The following is a 19,135-nucleotide window of genomic DNA, read 5'->3' on the forward strand; positions in this document are numbered from 1 at the left end:
GGCCTTCAGCTGTTTATGGGACCATAAAGTCCCAAAGAACACTCACATAAGAAGGTCAAAGTTTATTATGACTAAATTCCAGCTGGAAAAACACAGGGATGTATTCTGGCTGAAAGAAAGACAAATATCAATACATACACGCATAGACACAAGACACTCACCAGCAGACCTGGAAGAAACAGTTTTCATCTAGGTTTGCGACCTAGTGATACTTGAAATACTTCTCAGTACCAGCTGAGCACAGCAGAAAAAAGAGAACATAAAGAGTAAGAAAGAAGTAGTCTGTATCACCCACCCCACTTAGGAACATTTCCATCTCTTTAATTTATGGCCTTTTCCCACTAACTGCTAAATGAAAGCCCTTTACAGTAGAACACTTGCACAAACAAGTGTCAAAGATGGTAGAACTGTTGACCAGTTTTTCCAGCTGGAATTCAAAGGAATTCAAACTTAAGTAGCCCAGTTCTACTTTGAAGTGTTAGGCACTTATACAATTAAAGATGCAGCTAAGCTTCAGATCTTCCCTAGGCCAGTGACCTAACTAGTTAGCATGCAATTAAGACCTAGTTGACTTTCAGCAAATAGAGTTTGTCCAGTTGCATTGTACAGTTCCTTTTGTTTTTTGTTTGTTTTTTTAAAGTTGTTTTGGCCTTCTAGATTGAGTCACCTCTGCCTACTAATTGAATAGCTTATTTTTAAACTGGCCAACATTTACTCAGTTCTACCTGGCAGGAACTTTTCTAGTTTGCTAACCTTTGTCAAAATATAATACTATTAACTTCAAAAGCAATGCTCTCCCTCAAATAACATTCAATAATTGCTATAAGGTTTTAACTCAAAAAGAAGGTGATTGATGTGTAGGTGGATCCACAGAGCTGCTTCTTACATACTACTCCTTCATGTTCTTTTTTATTCTAGCATATTCTTGGTATCTGAACGCATAGGCTTACTTTCATTGTGTCTACATCAGTTGTTTCCTTTGGCTACAGTGAAGAAGATGTGGCAGGAAAAATGCTGCAGTTCCATCCTCTGGTAGAAGACTAAGGAAATCCCATAGTTCCAGTTCCATTGCAACTACTGACAAAGTTTCTGCCAAAAGCAGAGGAGAAAATCTTGTTTAGTGTACTATGGTTAGTATACAGGAACAAAAAGAACATGAACAATGTCATCATTAACTGAAGTCATCAAGTGATCTAAATATTTTAACTGAAATAAAGTCTGAGACATGCCAATTTGGGAATTTCACTGTTATGGGAAATCTCAGAGGTAAACTGAAATTGCGTCCTAGATTAAAACCAAACCTCAACCCATCACGTCTACATGTGACACTAATGCTTATACAATAGTAATCTAGTACTTCACACGCTTCACAGCAAATGGAGAAGCAGCCCTGGCAATCTTCTCTACTAGTATCCTAACTCAGAATTATTTGTGAAATTGTTTGCTGCTTGTTTTGCAAACAGTTTCTGAGATGAAGCTGTTAAATAAGATCTTAAATGCTTGTAGCACAGTTGTCACATGAAAACAAAACAATCTGCCAGTATGGCAACTTGTGCTGCACAGTCCAGCCAGGGAATCTGTTCTTCTCCTCTCAGGAAGTACACACTTCTGTTTTATTTTAACACACATCATTTTCTTGATCTGTCTTCTTATTCTGTCAAAGTTCAATGCACTTGCCCCTCAATGGTGCAGTGTTATTGACTTCTTACAAATATGCAACAGGACTACATGAGTCACTAGAGTTGGTTTCACCACTTTTTTATTTCTGCTTATATTCTGCTTTATTATGCTAAGAGCAGTAATCCTACCACCAGATGGTTGGTCATATTAAGCAGAATGAAACATCAGTAACACATTGTATCTTATACAGTCTATAACCTAATCATGAATACACACTTAACTGCTCACTGGGTTATCAACAGCCGTCTGTTAGCTGTCATTGCTTACAACCATAAAGTCACTTATCCTAGAAAGAAAGTACAACAATCCATATCCATTACTTTAATGATAAAGTTCCTTAAATTGTATCTATTCTTGATCAGTATAGAAGTAACAATTCCCAAAATGCAACTGTTTTCAGTATAAACTGAATGACATCATTTTCATGAGGATGTTGCAGAATGCTGTTCTGATTACGAGATGGCCTGCTGAGCTCTATAAGCTTTAATGATGGAAAACTAGGCCCCTTTTTTCCAAACCATCACATCAGTATTCCTTAGAACAATATTTAGAATGTTGGATACTACACAAAGGCTTCTGGAGTTGAGCTCTGACCAACTGATTTACCTTGTAATGACGAAATAAGAACAGGACAGTCACTTCTGGTAAGTCTGGCTCTCTCACAAAGTTCTGGGAGCAGCTTGTTCCACCATACAGCCTAGTTCATAAAAACCCATAGCAAAACCGTAAATTAACAATGACTGCAGTTAAGAGTGTGAAAGACCTGCTAAAAGTAGACCAAGAATCAGCTGTGTGCAGATACATGTAGGCTGACTTATACAATGCTTTGAAATGCAGTAGTTTTGCACACATACATCCAGTTTTCAGTATTGTCTTTTCATATTCAACAAATGTCTCAACAGTGCCCCCCAGAGGTGCCTCTACAGAGAAAAGGATTTGTAAAGGGAACTTTGTTGTTGTTCCAACCAGCTCCATGCAAAGCAACGGGTGATATTATAGAACATTGCTGGGTCCTGAGCTAATCCTCTTCCAACAGCTGAAGTACCGCAGTATTTTTCATTCATCATTTCGTCAATAAGAATGAAGAAGGGGAAATAGATTTCTTTTATAAACACAGTAACTTTTTTATTCCACCTATATTCTGATTTAGTTGTGCCTCCAACTCTGTTTTCGTACTTGTTACAACCAAAGCCATCTTCAGATTTAAAAAAAAAAAAGCACGAATTTGGTCTTGAGCACAGCAGTAGTAGGGCTGGGCTATCTGATCCATCTGCAATAACATTTTAACTAGGGAAAATAAGCCAAAATCCAAAAGACTTTAACCCGAATAGCTCACCCGACTGTCATCTTTCAGCTCATGCTGAGCATATAACACAGCTGCAGCAGGACACTGTCTGAGGAGCTGGTCAATGGACTCCTCGTACTTGCCCAGACGGGTACTGCAGAGAACACGAACGGTGAGGCCAACATGGCCAGCCTCTGCCAGAGGGTCCAGGATAGGCAGAGCTGCAGTTATATCTATTGATTGACCACATAAAATAGACTAAAGAACGACAACAACAAAAAAGATCGTATTTAACACAAGTTTTGCAGAACACTGCTAACCATAACCTAAGAACAACCTTACTTACAATACTTTTAAAGTAATATTTATTTTAATAGACATTATTAAAAACTGAGAAAGCTAAGTACACAGTTAATAGCAAAGGTAAGTATCACTGTTATTGATGTGTCACATCAAAGTTTTTTTCTTTCATGATTTTAAGGGGTCTTTCAGTTCAACTCGGATAACTTGAGGGGGACAGGCAGCTACAAAGAGTTGTTAACACATGCATGAACATCTGCAGAACAGATTTAAGCTGTAAATAGCAAGGATTAGGGATTTCATACCTGTAGCTTTGAAATATCTTCAGGGCAATCTTTATCAAGTAGAGATTCCATTGACATTATGAAAGTAACCCATGGGAAAATGGACCCAAAATGATCACAGGAGTTTATCTACAAAAGCAATATAGAACTTGTAATAAAAGAAGTATTTCTGTTTGTGACAGTCCCACATCAAACGTCCTGCTCCCCGCAAGCAAAGAAAATTTTGTTCTCAAATAGCAGCTATTATTTCCTCTAATTCACAGAACTGAAAAATAAATCAGCTTGAAACTTCTATTTATTTCTGTATTTCAGATTTTTCATTCAAAATATCTTACAATTCATCACCCCTGTATTTCCTCATTTTGTCAGTTTTGTGAAATTTTTGTTACAGAAAAAAACAAACACAAAACACCTGGAAAATTCTCAGTTTCGTTCTAGCCTTGATTTGAAATATCCAGAACTGTGACACTCCTGTTGAGCATATTTTAAAACATCCCTAAAGAACAGGACTCCCCAAAACCAGCAAAAACTGTCTGGTAAGCACACACTGCATTACTTACTCTCAGGCATGTTTCTTTTAAGAGGCTGTAACACTATAACGTGATGGAAAGTACAGTCATAATAGCAGGATGCCAAAGCCTTCAGCTGCAGCAAATGAAGACAAGCCCAAATGCAGCAGCTGTAGGCACAGAAACAAAGGAAAAAAGCTTCTTACCTTTGGAAAACCTCCGCAAGATACTCCTACCTCCACTACCAACCCTTGAATGAGGTCTGGGAAGGGATGGATCCTGGCTCCACCCCTTCCATCAATCAGGTACACTGCATTCACCTGAGCTCCCCAGGGCTCACCTGAGCTGGCCCTGCCTCCCACCAAGTGCTCCATCACTGATTCAGGACGTGACTCAGCATTTCTACTACAAATTGTCCACCATCCAAATACTAAGTAATTGGATAGCTTTAGATGGACAGTACAGACGTAAAACTTCTGAGTTACCAGATCCTCTGTTGTTTTCAATGGCTTAGTCTCAGGGAGTTGCTTCTTTGATATCCTCCAAACGTACTGATAAGTAACCCTCAATAAGAGCTCCTGAAGTACTTCTTCCCGAGAGCATGCTACAAGAAGAGCTTCCCAGAAATCTACCAAAAGTTGAGGAACCATGTCTTCACCATTATTACACAACATCTAGGAACAAAAACATTAGAGAATGACAAGTTAGCGCAGAACACGGCAATTGTTAGTAGCAGAAATCAGAAGCAACAAAAGGAACAGATTTTCACTGTTACTAGAGGCAGGATTTTAGCACCTTTTTTGACTCGGTATTTCTCAAGGACGCAATGATACATAATACAATGCTAGAAAAAGTTAAAAGTTCATGGAATTATTTTAACATAGATTTGATTTTTTCCACTGTCAGAACGGTCAGCAGACTGTCAGCAAATATTTATTGACTGCTAAGTTGGAGGCTTTTATATATGCCAATAGCCTAGCAGGTGTCAAGCAAAGGCCATAATAAGGAAATGCTGTGCATCTCAGCTGAGTGTAGTAGTAGGACCACAAGGGAGATGCTCCTGGGCTTAAGGTCTGGTTTCTTGGTGAAAAGGACCTTTACTTGGTTTACAGCTGGCTTTGAAAAAGAGTATTTGTTCTAATTTGAGCTTCACAACTCAGCCTTTTTGTCATATGTCTTTCACAGTAACAGACATTAGTCCACAGCACACTTAAATATAAGCCTACATGGTTTTAATCCAAACATTACACTGTAGAATAAAGGAAAAAATGTTTTGTCTACTCCCAAACACAGAGAACTTCAGTGACCAGAAAAGGTCAGAAAAGCTCTGAGATGAAATAATGCATTCAAGTGACAGGATCAAAACAAAGAACTGAACTTTTTTTTTTTTTTTTCCTCCATTCTGATTTCATAGGCATCTCTCTGCACTGGAATATATCAATCCTCATCTGCCTCTTTCACAAGAAATGCTAAAATGAAGGAGCAGCCAAGCCCACTTTGCTCGCCCATAAAATCTGTTATGTGAAGAAAAGAAGGAAAAAGTGATCATAGGCCAACCTTGAAAAACATATCTGCTTCTTCCAGTTCGATTTTACTGTTCTCATGTAAAGCCACAGTGGCAGCCACCAGTAATCCAGGTTGCATCGCCTTCAGGTGAACAGCAAATTCAGTTGGAATAACAATTCCTTCTCTATACTCTCCCAGGAGTTTTGGTTGCCCAATGAAGCCACAGGCCAGCATTGTCTACAAATAATCAGATATAAGTTAGGTAAACAACTCAATCCATGCACGGTTCAACTCAGTGAAGTCAGTATTTCTCAGGCAGTCAAGTTTATGCGGGCAAATGAAATGAAGACAAGAGAAATAAATATTTTCTACAATTTGAAAAATAGTTCTCCAAAGATCCAGGTCCAAACTGTGTGTTGGGCAGTGACTTCTGAACACTATGCCATTTATCTGAACAATGAAAGAAACATTCTGATGAAACCTGGAGTTATTGTACACGTAACATAGATTTTACTATGCAGTCAGCCAGTAAACACATAAGGTGTTGTGAAAACTCACTGACTGGAATTTCAGTGAAATACTTTTCTGAACACCCTTGAAACAATGATCAAAACATGCTGCACAATATCCAACTCAAAGTGCTTTTGAAGGTAACATGACAACATACTATTTCCATTTTAACAGTGGAGAATGGATGTCTGTACAGACTAAACAATTTACGTAAGAAATATAAAGCAGACCTAGGAAGAAAATTCAGACTTCTAGACCTCTACTTGTAGAAATGATCTTTCCTTCATCTTTCTGGAAGCACTGTTTTTAATACCGCACAATAAAATGATTTTTAAAGTTGAGTTGTTTTTATAATAGGTCAAATTAAAACCAAACAAAACTTCACAACTAAAACACCAAACACTTAATTCTCATTTAAATAACATCCACGCAATGGAAGAGAGGGTGAGCTGGACCGTTTGAACCAGATAACATCCAGAGGTCCTTTCCAACCTCAACCATTCTGTGAATGTGTACTTTTTCAGCTTGTCTGTAACAAGGCAATTTCATCTTGCCTTGCTGCAAATGGTTGGAAAGCAGGTGAGAGATCCTACACAACACTGTTGAAACAGAATTCCACAGTTCCCACCTGGCATTTCAAAAGCTGCTAACTCAAAGCTATCCAAAGCTTTTGCTTCTGAAGCTTGCCACCTAATTCTGGGATATCAGCTGTCCCTCAGAAAAAGCCCACGCTACAAGCTTTGTAATCTTTGACTAGTCAACACTCCTGATCAGCCTTAAGAAGAAGCAATTTACTGACTGGTCTCAGTCTAAATCCACATATGAAAATCTATGACTGATTTACTAACATTTTTCCCCCGTTAACATGGAATTCTTACTTTGATAGCACTGAAGTAGGTTCTGATCTAGACTTAGTAACGATCAAGAACTTTAATTTAAGAGAAGATGAGAAATTGTATAGGGAGACTGTATACAGAAATTTTGGCTTGTATGCACTGTGCAAGGCAATTTCATAAGGCAATTTTATAATTTTATACAGAAGGTAGGTTTTCATGGGCACACTGCATGTGTTGATTACAGATGGAGAGGTGGAACCCTGCTATAATGGTAAAGAGCATTGACTCTGTAGAGCCTGTTACACTCCAGTATACTGCATTCCATTTATAAGAATTAATATCTTCAAATCCTTTGTTTACTGATAAGGCTTTGCAAAGACAGCACCATCCCACTGTATATTGGCCCTGGATCCTACTGTTAATGCAGATGTTCAAGTGGAACCTACACAGCAAATGAGGAGAAAAAGAAGCAACTGAAAGGTTGTTTTATTGTAAAATACAACCACAAGACAACCTATTGACCTGGGATTTACAAAAAGTGGATAATTCATGCTTTTGGTATACCCTACCTCCTTGTGGGAGTTCATCTCACATTCGTACATCGTAAGGTCTCCCATTTTCAGAGCCATGAAAGCCTTAGTAAGCGTAAGGACCACTGATGGCATAATGTCTTCTACTTTACAAAGATACTTCACAGCTGTCAGAGGACATACATTCTTCATGCAGGGACTGCAGATGATATCAGGCAGCTGCATGGGGTCAGCAAGATAGAATATCTGGAGAACTTTATCTGCCAATTCCTATTAAAATAAAAGCCATTTTATAGTTTCAATATTTCACAGAGTCGCACAGAATCACAGAATGGCCAGGATTGGAAGGGACCTCAAGGATCATGAATCTCCAACCCCCCTGCAGGGCCACCAACCTCCACATTTAATATTAGACCAGGCTGCCCAGGGCCTCATCCAATTTGGCCAGTTCCAAATACACAGACTCTTATGGCCAAAGATAGAAGCTTTTAAAAAAAACAAAAATAACAAGAAACAGGCAAATACAGCTTAGCCACAAAATCACAGTGCTATTCCTCCCTGTCAGTGAAATTAAATGAACCAAGAGTGAAACTCTGAAGAGCTAGAACCATCCACCATGCTGAGTCAGTTTTACCAGCCAGTACAATCTGTCCACAATCAAAAAACAGTTTGCACTGTTGCAGAAATGAGGAATGAAAGAAATACGAGACAGAACTTTCCTAGCACGAAAGTATCTCTGTGTTCACATTAGTAACATGCATCATGACAGCCAGATCCTTATGCTGCATGACAGCAGTTCAAAGCATTGCAGCTGTTGCTTGCTATTTTGTTAAAATGAGAAAATAAAAACCATGTGAAAAAGAATAATTGTAAAACTTAGAAAGCAGTGCAGTATATCAATAGAAATTGTAATTAAAATTTGATATATCATTCTTAAAATCAGAACTAGATCAACAGATTAAAAAAAAAACAAAACACTTGTTTTTACCTTGCTTAATTCTTCATTTAACTCTTCATTAAGAGAGTGAGTTAAATAAAATATTAATCCTCTTTCATATGTCTGTATTTCATCACTTTCTGAAGCTAGTCGCTCCAAAACTTCAGCCACAGATAAACCTGACATTCGGTAGTATGGCAAAGCGAGGTGGTAATCCTTTGTGTCAAACCTGAAAGCAACAGATGAGAAGTAAAAAAGAGTAAGTAAAGGGACACTTTTGACACTGTTGGTAAGAACTAAAATAACACATAACAGTTGTAGACACATCAGTATCTGCAAACATATGCTATTACTCAAGGTGACATTGTGTTCTGTGTCAGATTGACAATAAAAACAATCAGATACAGCACAGATGACCAGATTAAACTGCAGAGAAACATGAAATATACACACAATACCAATATACAGTAGCAAAGAACAATGGATTTTTATTTGGAGGTTAGATTACTGGAAACAAGAGCTCATCTGTATCATTCTGACATCTAAAACATACCTGCTGTAGCAGTCTCCTAGGAAGGCACAACTTTCTCTGAATGCTCTCAGAAGTTCTTCTTTGTCATCTGACTTAAAGAAACTAGGGTCCATTATTGCTGCTCTGACTAGTAAGTGAGCCTCGCTTAGGAGATGGATGCAACTCTCAGTTCTTACATTTTCATAAGTTCTACTATAATCTACCTAGAACAAACACAGGATATACTTAGGGTACTGGTAAAAATAATATACAGGAAGAATTCTAGAGAGGGCAGTAGCCATTTGAAATAGGATTATGGGCTTTTCACAAGAAATACATTACTGTATATTCAGCACAGAGATTAATAGTACTTATTTTCAGTCAATCAAAAACAAAAACAGGACATAGCAATACCATTTCTCTGTAAAGTTGGATGGTTGAAACAGTGTTTATAATATACAAATTCCAGCCAGGCTCTGATTCAGAATTGGTTCTGGATTTGTTGCTATCAGCCTTTCTGGAACTAGAGAAAAGGAAAAGATTTGAGCTGTCAATGTTTAAATAAACACTATGCAGCCAAAAGCAAATAAATCAATCATCTGACAAATCCATAAACAGATATGTTTGCAGGCTAGTAAACACTTGGCAGTTAAATTATAAACTCAAATCATTAATGGCTAAGGATCAATAGGCACATTCATACAGAATCGTTAGAAACCAACACTGAGGTTTAAAAAACAAACATAAGAAGCATACAAGCTGAGTAACTGAAATTAATTAAGATGCTCACTCTTTTTGTAAAGATTTAGCCGCACTTCTGCCCTTGCATCTAAATACAAGTGTCTGCTAAGACACAATGTAAGAAAGTACCTGAACAATTTTACTCCAGCACATTGGCTGGGTCTTCAACTGCCTAACATTAAAACACCACAGAGAAACAGTGAAGAAACAGAACAGTAAGCATTTGATCTAGGATCTCTCTCTCTTTTTTGGTGGTGAAGAACACTAGCACTTGTCCAACAAATACTCTTTGCAGAAGGCAAAACGTGTTTCCTTTGTTTCCTTCTCAAATGTCAACTACAAACTTTTAAAAATTGTTTCAGACAAAGAAAACTACAGTATTTTGAATTACTAGTTCTCTTATCAGCTTAGCATTGTCTTCTCTTGAATAACGTTTGTTCTATGCTTTAAGAAAGACTAGTTCTAATAATTACAACCAACTACAGCTGTTCAACTCCTGTTAATGGGCTTTAGCAAATGTGATTTCTCAACTGAACTCTTCTAAACAATGAACTACCATCAAAGAATGGGAAAAGTAGATCTCACAGAATTAGTCATAAATGCACCTGGCTACATCCATACAACAAGAGTATACTTGACTGAAGTCTGGTCCTTTGTTTGTCATTACTATGATAATGTTCAAACTTTCTAAGATCCTTTAGCCAAATGTAAGTTATTTGCATTTTGTGCTACACCACAGTTTGTTAGACCGTAGGTTCACTATTCCTATATATTTTTGTTTCTTGAGATAAGTATTTATTTCTTCTCAGTAGCAGATATTCGTCATAATATTGTTTCAACATTACTTATGAAAGTTGTTTCTGACAATTTTGATTTCAGCCATTTGTGATACCATCTTCTTTTCTTTTCTTTTCTTTTCTTTTCTTCTTTTCAGTGCTTGATTTATGCTTTTGTTTACTATCTTGGGAATCATGCTCAGAAAGCTCTTCTGCAGAGGACTCTCTCTTCCAACACTGGAAAATTCAGCACTGTACATAAAGTTATAAATCCCATCTCCCCAGAAGACACAAATTCTTACAGCATCCTTCTTGAAGGCTTTCGTCTTTCAGTAATATCTTCAGTATCAGCCTTAGTCAGAAGAATTATATGGTTTTTGTAATGACAAATAGCTCTTGGCCCTATAAAAAGCTGCATTCGTAATGTGCAGACATCCAATGTGACAGGTGGACAGGCCTACAACAGAAAGTGAGCACTTTGTAATTTTGGTTAGCATGTACTTTGAGTCTCTAATTGAAAAAATATCTGAAAAGATATAATCTTTGTCCAATAATATGACACTAAAAATATTCACTGGCTTTCCTGGCTTTGAGTGCTTCATTGAAGCAAGAATAAAAATACTCACACTCAAATCCTTGTAACAATGGGTACAAGAAATAGTTTCACTCTTTGAAGCAGGTGCACGTTTTTAGCTGTGTCTCAAAATAACTGAATCTTGCCTAAGTTACCTAACATAGAAAAGTTAATAGTTTGATTTTGGCCAAGATGTACGACTGTCTGATAGAGTTATAAAAGTCCTGATTGTAGTTGCTTATGTTATAAAAATGTATTACACATAGAAATACTATATTGGCTTGCCTACTGTTACATTTCATGCCCAGTATTACATCCTGATTCATTCAGTGTGCACCTTTCAGCCAAAAATGACCATATCCTCTACACTGGTCTAAAAACTGAAAAAAAGCAACCTCATTTGCCCAGAAATATTTTGAATTTATAGCATTAAGATAAATACTCTATTTACAAATTAACATGCACAGTGCAGCAAGGCGAGACAGCATCATGTTTTACACATACCCTGCTTTTTGAAGAAATTCACACCAGGACAGGGATGCCCCTCAGGGACTGCAGCCCCTGGAAGACCCTTGCTAGGGTGGGTTTGTGACCCATGGAGGGCAAGCTGTGGTGTGGACAACCACAGGGACTGCAGGCTTCCATTACGTGCACATTTACTGAGCCTCTTGAGCTGCCTGTTGCCAGGCTGAAGGAATTGTGTGGGACTGAACATAATCTTTGGAAACACATCAAACCTGAGTCTGAGAAAGGGACATGTTCTTTCATGTGTCTGAAAATGGAGATCAGAGAATGTTTAGCTCTTGAAATTTTTGTAATACAACTGCTCTGTGGTTTCTTTATGTCTGCTGTCTACATGCTCAAATAAAATCCATAAAGGCCAGCTTAAAATACTCTTCATTCCTAACTGTTCTGGTATTTTTTATTAACATTTGTTCCAATTTTTGTAACTGAGCAGAGTTTTACAGCAAAGCAAACTGAAGGAAGGGGCAAAATCTAGAACTTTGGTGATTAAAATCCCTCCTCTTCAAAAAAAAAAAAAAGAACCAACACAAAAACCAACACAGATTATCAGGTAGGCAGACATGTTCAAATGTTTACACTCCTCTTAAGAAAACTGCCCGTTCAAAGACACCTGAGAAAGGGAACAAACATAAAAAAGAAGAAAGAGAGAAAAGACCAGAGTTTAAGTTTCAAGACAGGCAGGTTCTGCAAACATCATCAGTCGCAATATGGGAAATCTCTGCTCCCTCCATTCAGATTTATAAGGGAAATATGATTTTTGTTCTAAGTGTGCATGGTTTTACAGGTTTTTAAAATGTTTTTTGAAATATTCCATTAATCATCTAGAATCTGAAACAGCAATAATAGATCGTAGTGATACATCTGCAGACCATAAAATTAGAATATGCCACAGGCTGATGTAAAATATTAATTTTCGATGTTATTTGTCATAGTGAATAGAAACAAACAGGATTTCAGTATGAAATACAACTGCCATATTGCTGTTCCTATTCTTTTAGAAAAAATATGAGATATGCACCTTCACAGTTGTATCAATGTATGGATCTTCATCGCGAGCTGCTGCTGCACTGCACCGCACTGTGTAACACTGCAGGCTCTCACTAGAAGGAAAGAAGAAACACTGATGAAGAAAAAAAATGAAAACTTGAATTAATCCAGGACAAAAACTAGAGAGAATCAGGTCTGTGATCTAGACAGAAGGGCACTGCACTAAAACATGAATCTACCCAGAATGACCCAAGAAGCTGCGAAGGACTCATAAATGAGCCAAAGAGGAAAAAAAAAAGAGAGAGAAAGTTACCTTGTAATGACATGCAGGAACTGTGGAGTAAGAACTGCCTGCTCTGACCTCTCTGAGTACTGGTAAGTAGAAATCAGTTCTACTAACTTCCCAACAGAGTAGAGATATCCAACATGAGGCAAAGAAAAAAGCAGAAGAGACTCAGTAGTTCTCTCTTGTTCTCGGTTTCCTCATTTGCTGTCACAGAACTCCCTAGACATAACAAAAAGAAAGGCATCTCATATACTTCATAAATCAAAACCATGCTGTTTGTGACCTCATGCCTAAACAACACTCCCAGATGTGCCCAAGTTCCAGACCAGTTTTGCTAGTAGCAAAAAAGTACATGAACAACAGCATATCAGCAGGTAACAATCAATTTGTTACCTCATCTGAAGTAATTTACAACAGAAGTGTGGATGTACTAACAAGTGAAGAATTTCCATAGATCGAACAGCACATGGAAACTGGGAAAAAGAGGGAAGATCTAGATTAAAGAAGTTTTTACAGTAAGGGTGGTGAGGTACTGACACAGGCTGCCCAGAGAGACTTCCTGTCCCTGCAGACATGCAAGGTAAGGCTAATCGGGCTGTAAGCACCCAATCAACCTGTGGGCATCTCCACTCACTGAAGGGGAATTGGACCAGATAATTTTTAAGTGTCCTTTCCAACACAAACAATTCTATGATTCTATAATTCCAGGCAGAGTCATTAGAACTAAATATCCATGAATGGAACCAGCAGCCTGATCGTTCTTGGGTACACAAAGCCTGTGTTCGGATTCTACAGACATTCTTGTTAAAGTCTATAATTCACAAGGGAAAAGTTAGCTGGAGTTGAATGACAAGTATCAACTCTTTGAAAGGGTAGATAACTGCAAGACAAGGGGAAATGGTTTTAAGTTGAGGGAGGGAAGACTGAGGTTGGATATCAGGGGGAAGTTCTTTACTATGAGAGTGGTGAGGTGCTGGAACAGCTGCCCAGAGAGGCTGTGGATGCCCCGTCCGTCCCTGGAGGTGTTCAAGGCCAGGTTGGATGGGGCCTTGGGCAGCCTGGTCTGATATGAAATGGGGAAGTTGGAGGCCCTGCATGTGGCAGAGGGGTTGGAGATTCATGATCCTTGAGGTCCCTTCCAACCCTGGCCATTCTGTGATCCTGTGAAGTAGCTTCTTCACTTTAGTCAGCTGCAGCTTAATTAAGGCTTTGCTACCAGAAAACCAGAACAGAAAACTAGAAACTAGGTAAGCAGGAAAGACGATCTAATATAAAGCGTTTTTCCATGGTTATGTTGAGGCTTGAGTGAGTGCATCTTAGTGAACCCCTAAAATTAGTTTTCACTCCCTTCTATTTTAAAGCCTGAAATAAAGATAACCTGTACCTTAATATTAAGGTTTACTTTTCTGATGTCTGCTACTGACTCTGAAAGGCAGCCTAGTATCATACAGTAACACTGAGGATAATTTTATTTATGCAACATAAAAAGTGTCTGTTTTGTGATATAAAATTAGTCACTGAGAACCACTGAGACTAGTCTTTGAATGGACTTCCTCTTTCAATGTTGATAACTGATATTTTAGCTCATACTGCACTTACACATGTGCACCTACCTGTCTGGTAAACAGGGAGGAACTGAACAGAGTGCAGCTTTGTCTCTTCACAAAAGCCAAAAGGGGACTGGTCTGGTGTAAAATGCCTGGAGGGAAAAAACACAACAATATGGGAAGTCAGTAAGAAGCCGTCATCTACTCCAAGCAACTAAACAGCAACAGCTGTAATACCCAGAGCTAATGTTTTTATACTCAACTATCCTTCATTCCCATTGCTAATACAGTTATCTTAGCAAGGCCAAGAAACACGTAGCACAGCTAGAGGCAACTACCTCAAGTTTTTGCAACCAAAAATCCTTTCTTTGCTCCTCCACAAGTCATGCGTTCAATGCTGGGATCTGATGAATGTCACGGAGTTATCTCTAGATCTGTGTCCATGACAGGGGGAGAGCATGCCCACAGGCCCAGAAAAGAGGAAGGGAGTGTCAATGGTTTTCGGGCTGGTTCAGCGCAGTTCTGTGACTAATGGGGCAGGGGACCCACAGACCCACACCCTAAGAAAGGGAAAAGGGGGAAGGGTAGGGAGATGGGCCTATAAATGAACAGCGGCAACAATCTGAGGAGGAAGGTTAATTTACTGCACATGATATTGGAATGCAAGATAACAAAATATAATACAATGTATAATTAGAACTGAGGCTAATAAATCAAATAAAATGAGACAGAGGGAGTGTCCAAAACCAAAGGCCTTATTCTGAATTGAAAGCGAAATGGCTGGGGAGCACACCCACACATGCTGCCAGGCAGCGAAAAAAAGAGACCAGTCCCGTGACTTGCAAGGAGTTTTATCTCCCCCTGTGAATGCAAAGTCCTCTGAGGTATGCACTTCTTCTCTTCTGAGAATCAGGTACCTGGAAAATCGGCAGTCCACAGAAGTGGGGCATTAACTCCTTAACTCCCAGTGCTTTTCATGATATTATGATGTGGAATATCGATAACAAAAATTGTAAAACCATGACAGTACTGAAGACACACTGCAATGGATCTGAACCATTATTTAACTTTTTTTTCCCCCTATCCCTTCTTCAACTGAACACAATGTAACAAGGCACAGTCATCAGTCTTACTTTTCTTTCCTATTGTGTTTGATCCTTTTCCTTGCTATGCTTTGGAATTCACAGCTGGACTGTGATACCAATGCTTCAACAGTTTTAGATAAAAGTTAAAACCAAAGGCGTTGTTTTTTAATGCTGAAGATACTTAGTAAGCTCCCCATTCCCAGCTGCACAAAGGGAGAAGTTTTTTTTTGGTAAAACGTACTTAAGTAACCATCACTTCAGCTGGAGTTGAACCCCACAGAACAAACAAGCAGAAGGTAGTGCCCTGACCACTGACAGGACCGGTGATTATTTCTGCCTGTTATACTTTGTAGTAGACTTGTTTTAAATATTAAGAAAATTTCGCACAAGTTAGTCCAGAATAAGGTGTGTAAAACTGCTCTGCCAGTTTGGCATGAAAGTGTAAGAAATGTGGGTGGCCAAATGCTGGAAAGGCTGCCCAGTAAGGAGCTACTCGAACTCAGCTAGATCAAGTCCTGGAAAGCCTAGTCCAGCTGATCCTGCCCAAGCAAGGAGATGTTGAGGAGATGGACTCAGGAAGTCCCTTCCAATCTAAATGATTTTGACATCCAGTATGCTGAGAAAATACCATCCCTCCTGATACATCACAAGAGAAGCAGTCATGTGTGCCCTTCACAGAATACAAGGATGTACAATGAAAGATGATATTAAACATCACCAATACTGCAAAACCATCAAAGTTAAATTGCAATTAACTGTACTAACTGGCCATGTTCACAAAATTAAATAAAGCTTAGGATATGCAAGGCCAAGTAACGGTCTTCATTTGCATCACAGTTATCTCCTCAGCAGACAAAAAAAAAAAAAAAAAAGCAACAATATAAAAAATACACAGCACACAAAAATCCCAGATGCCAAAATACCAGGATTTTTCTTTCAACAAGACATGAGCTCATTTTGGTTACTTGGAATTATTAACATAGCAGTTAACCCTTGCAGGGGAAAATGCATTTGTAATACCTGAAAAGGAGATACTGCACTTGAAAGTGCTTTTTGTCTTCTGTAGACAACTCCGTGGACTCAAGTGTGATGGGTATCTTACAAAGCTTACTTTCTTCCCCAAGCAGTTCCACTGGCTTCTGACATACGACGAACTCATCTAATTCAAGCTGCAAACTATGCGCTGCAAGGTCTTCATCTTTTATACCTAAACAATGGAAATGTATTAAAGTGTTCAAACAATTCCATTTAGAAATAAGAAAATACTGACACTGACAAAATATCAACTAAAAACTCACACTACAGGAAACTAATTAGCATTGGCTTTCTCAAACTATGACATTTTGAGACAAGCTACACTAGAAAACAAGAACAATCGATTTTTCACATAATACAGGCCTGCCTCAGAAATGAAGCCAGCAGGGCAAAGGAGGTGGTTCTCACCCTTTGCTCTGCCCTTGTGAGACCCCCCAGTCCCTCACAGAGCTACGTTCAGCTCTGGGCCCGAGCACAGGAACACAGACCTGCAGGAGTAGGGACAGAGGAGCCCACAGGGATGCCCAGAGGCTGCAGCACCTCTGCTGCAGGGACAGGCTGACAGCCGGGCTTGCTGGAGAAGGCTCCGGGGAAAAGTTATCACGGCCTTCCAATACCTAAACAGGCCTTATTTAAAAGATGAAGAGACTTTTTATATGGCATGTAGAGACATGACAGGGTGTAATGGCTTTAAACCAAGAGAGAGCAGAGTTACATTAGATATAAGAAAGAAATTCTTCACTCAGAGGGCAGCGAGGGCCTGGCGCTGCTGCCCAGAGCAGCTGTAGGTGCCCCATCTCTGCGGGTACTCAGGGCCAGACTGGATGGGTTTGGGCACCTTGTCTATGGGAGGTGCCCCCGCCCACAGCAGGGGTTGGAACTGCATGGATTCTGAAGTCCCTTCCAACCCAACCACTTTGTGATTTTATTAACGGGCAAGCAGCTCAATATGAGGCAAATCCAAAGCAACCTGTGCTGTAAACAGCCAAATAACAAATTAAAAAATGTTGTCATTTGGTTGTAAAGGTTTTCAGAAGGAAAAAGGTAGCTATGATACAATGTTGTGTGACCTTCAGCAGACCTAAGTTCTAGAAAACAAATCTTAATTGCACTCAAATATATTTTGAACTTTTCTATTCAGTTTTAAGTACTGAAAACAACCCAGTGTGAGATGCCAATGTCTGAGCTAAAATCCACTGTCCACCAACGAAGAAAATTCCATTTGATATCTTTCCCACCTGAAATTTTATTGACCTCTAACAACTTCTTTTTTTTTTAAGGTCATAGTTTCCATTTCAAAAAAGCACATACCTTTTAAGGTTTCTTAAATTATAAATGATTTTCTAAAAGCTTGCTGCTGTTCATCTGATTTTTAGGTGGGAGCTAATCAGGTTAATTCCCACACATTGCAAGCAGTCAGTATGTAATCACATCGTGTTTGAGCCTTCTTTATGAATGACAGTAATCATTTAGCAGATTCTCAGACAGAAGAAGAAGTTAAATATCTGTACTCACCTCCATCCACCAGCTTTTCTTCTGTACTAACTTGATATGTGCATTGCTCTCCCCTGTCTGCACTTTGCTGGATCACGTCCAGTTTCAGGATTAGAACATCCAGTTCTGTTGTTATCGCTATGTGTCTAGCACAAAATGCAACTTCGGCAGGAATGAAGTTATCAATGTGAAAAATTAAGGAGCGTTCAAAGTCTAATACTGTCAAATTCTGGTTTATGACCAGGTATTTCAAACAGAACATGACTAGCTTATTCTTGCAGCCCACAAGAAGATCTCCATTTACAGGACAACATGAAATACACAGCGGAGGATCTGAAAGTGCCATTTCCACTATCGACATTTGCTCTTTTAAAGTTTCGGTGTAGGACTCTGCCATCTTGTGACCCACCATCCGGACACAAACACGAGAACTCCCTGCAGACATGCATCGCCAGTTCACATAAGCTCTTAGGAAAGTTGCTTTGCTTTTCTCTTCAATCGTCACCAAATAGTCTCCTTAAGGTAAAGCAGAAGTACTGATAAGTCATTAAAGAACACATGACAGCTTTTGAGCTGTTCAGCCGCTAACCCAATAAAATACATTACAAAAAGTATCTTAAATTCTCAGCTCTCACATAACATTCCACAGTACAGCCTTTACCGGGTTTTCTTTAACGAGATCTCGAGCGCAAATTAATTCGCTAGGTGAAACGCACTTCACGTACTGCTGAAGGAAAACACACGCGGCTCCAGAGCTCAGACGCTACTCTGACGTGGGCCCACTGTAAGAGCAGCGCTCTTCTCCGAGGAGACGCCCCGGCCGGGCAGCAGCTCCGGGCACGGCGCTCGCAGAGGCCGCCCGCACCCGCCCAGTGGAACTTCGGCCCCGCGCGCCCGGCACTGACCTGCACGGCTGTACGCCATGCGCAGCACGGGGCCCAGGGTGGCGAAGGAGCCCAAGGGCTCGCAGCGGCCCTCGCGGCGCACGGCGAACACCTCCACCCCGCAGCTGGCCGCCGCGCTGGCCACGAACAGCACGTCGTGGCCGCAGCAGAACTGCGCCGGCTCCTGCTTGCAGGGCACTACTCTCTGCGACCCGAACGGGTGCAAGTTGTAAAGCTGCACCATGGTCCGAAACACCAGCACCGCTCGAAGGTCTCCCGCGGCGACACTCCGTCCCGCCTCCCGGCCTTCCGC

General features: G+C 39.7%; 1 protein-coding gene across 1 annotated transcript; it reads right to left on the reverse strand.

Moving 5' to 3' along the window:
* Window positions 1-47: 47 nt before the first annotated feature.
* On the reverse strand, window positions 48-19,129 carry HPS3 (HPS3 biogenesis of lysosomal organelles complex 2 subunit 1). Its single transcript, XM_010717075.1, is given in 18 exon segments — window positions 48-1,089; window positions 2,287-2,377; window positions 3,017-3,223; window positions 3,571-3,678; window positions 4,544-4,732; window positions 5,616-5,801; window positions 7,480-7,710; window positions 8,429-8,606; window positions 8,931-9,112; window positions 9,303-9,411; window positions 10,708-10,862; window positions 12,523-12,604; window positions 12,805-12,928; window positions 12,931-12,996; window positions 14,391-14,476; window positions 16,430-16,616; window positions 17,960-18,454; window positions 18,844-19,129. Coding segments are annotated over 18 exon segments (3,027 nt in total). The 5' UTR covers window positions 19,067-19,129; the 3' UTR covers window positions 48-961.
* Between the last annotated feature and the right edge of the window lie 6 nt (window positions 19,130-19,135).

The sequence above is a fragment of the Meleagris gallopavo genome, chromosome 11 (assembly GCF_000146605.3).
Source record: "Meleagris gallopavo isolate NT-WF06-2002-E0010 breed Aviagen turkey brand Nicholas breeding stock chromosome 11, Turkey_5.1, whole genome shotgun sequence".
In the NCBI taxonomy this organism is placed as follows: domain Eukaryota; kingdom Metazoa; phylum Chordata; class Aves; order Galliformes; family Phasianidae; genus Meleagris; species Meleagris gallopavo.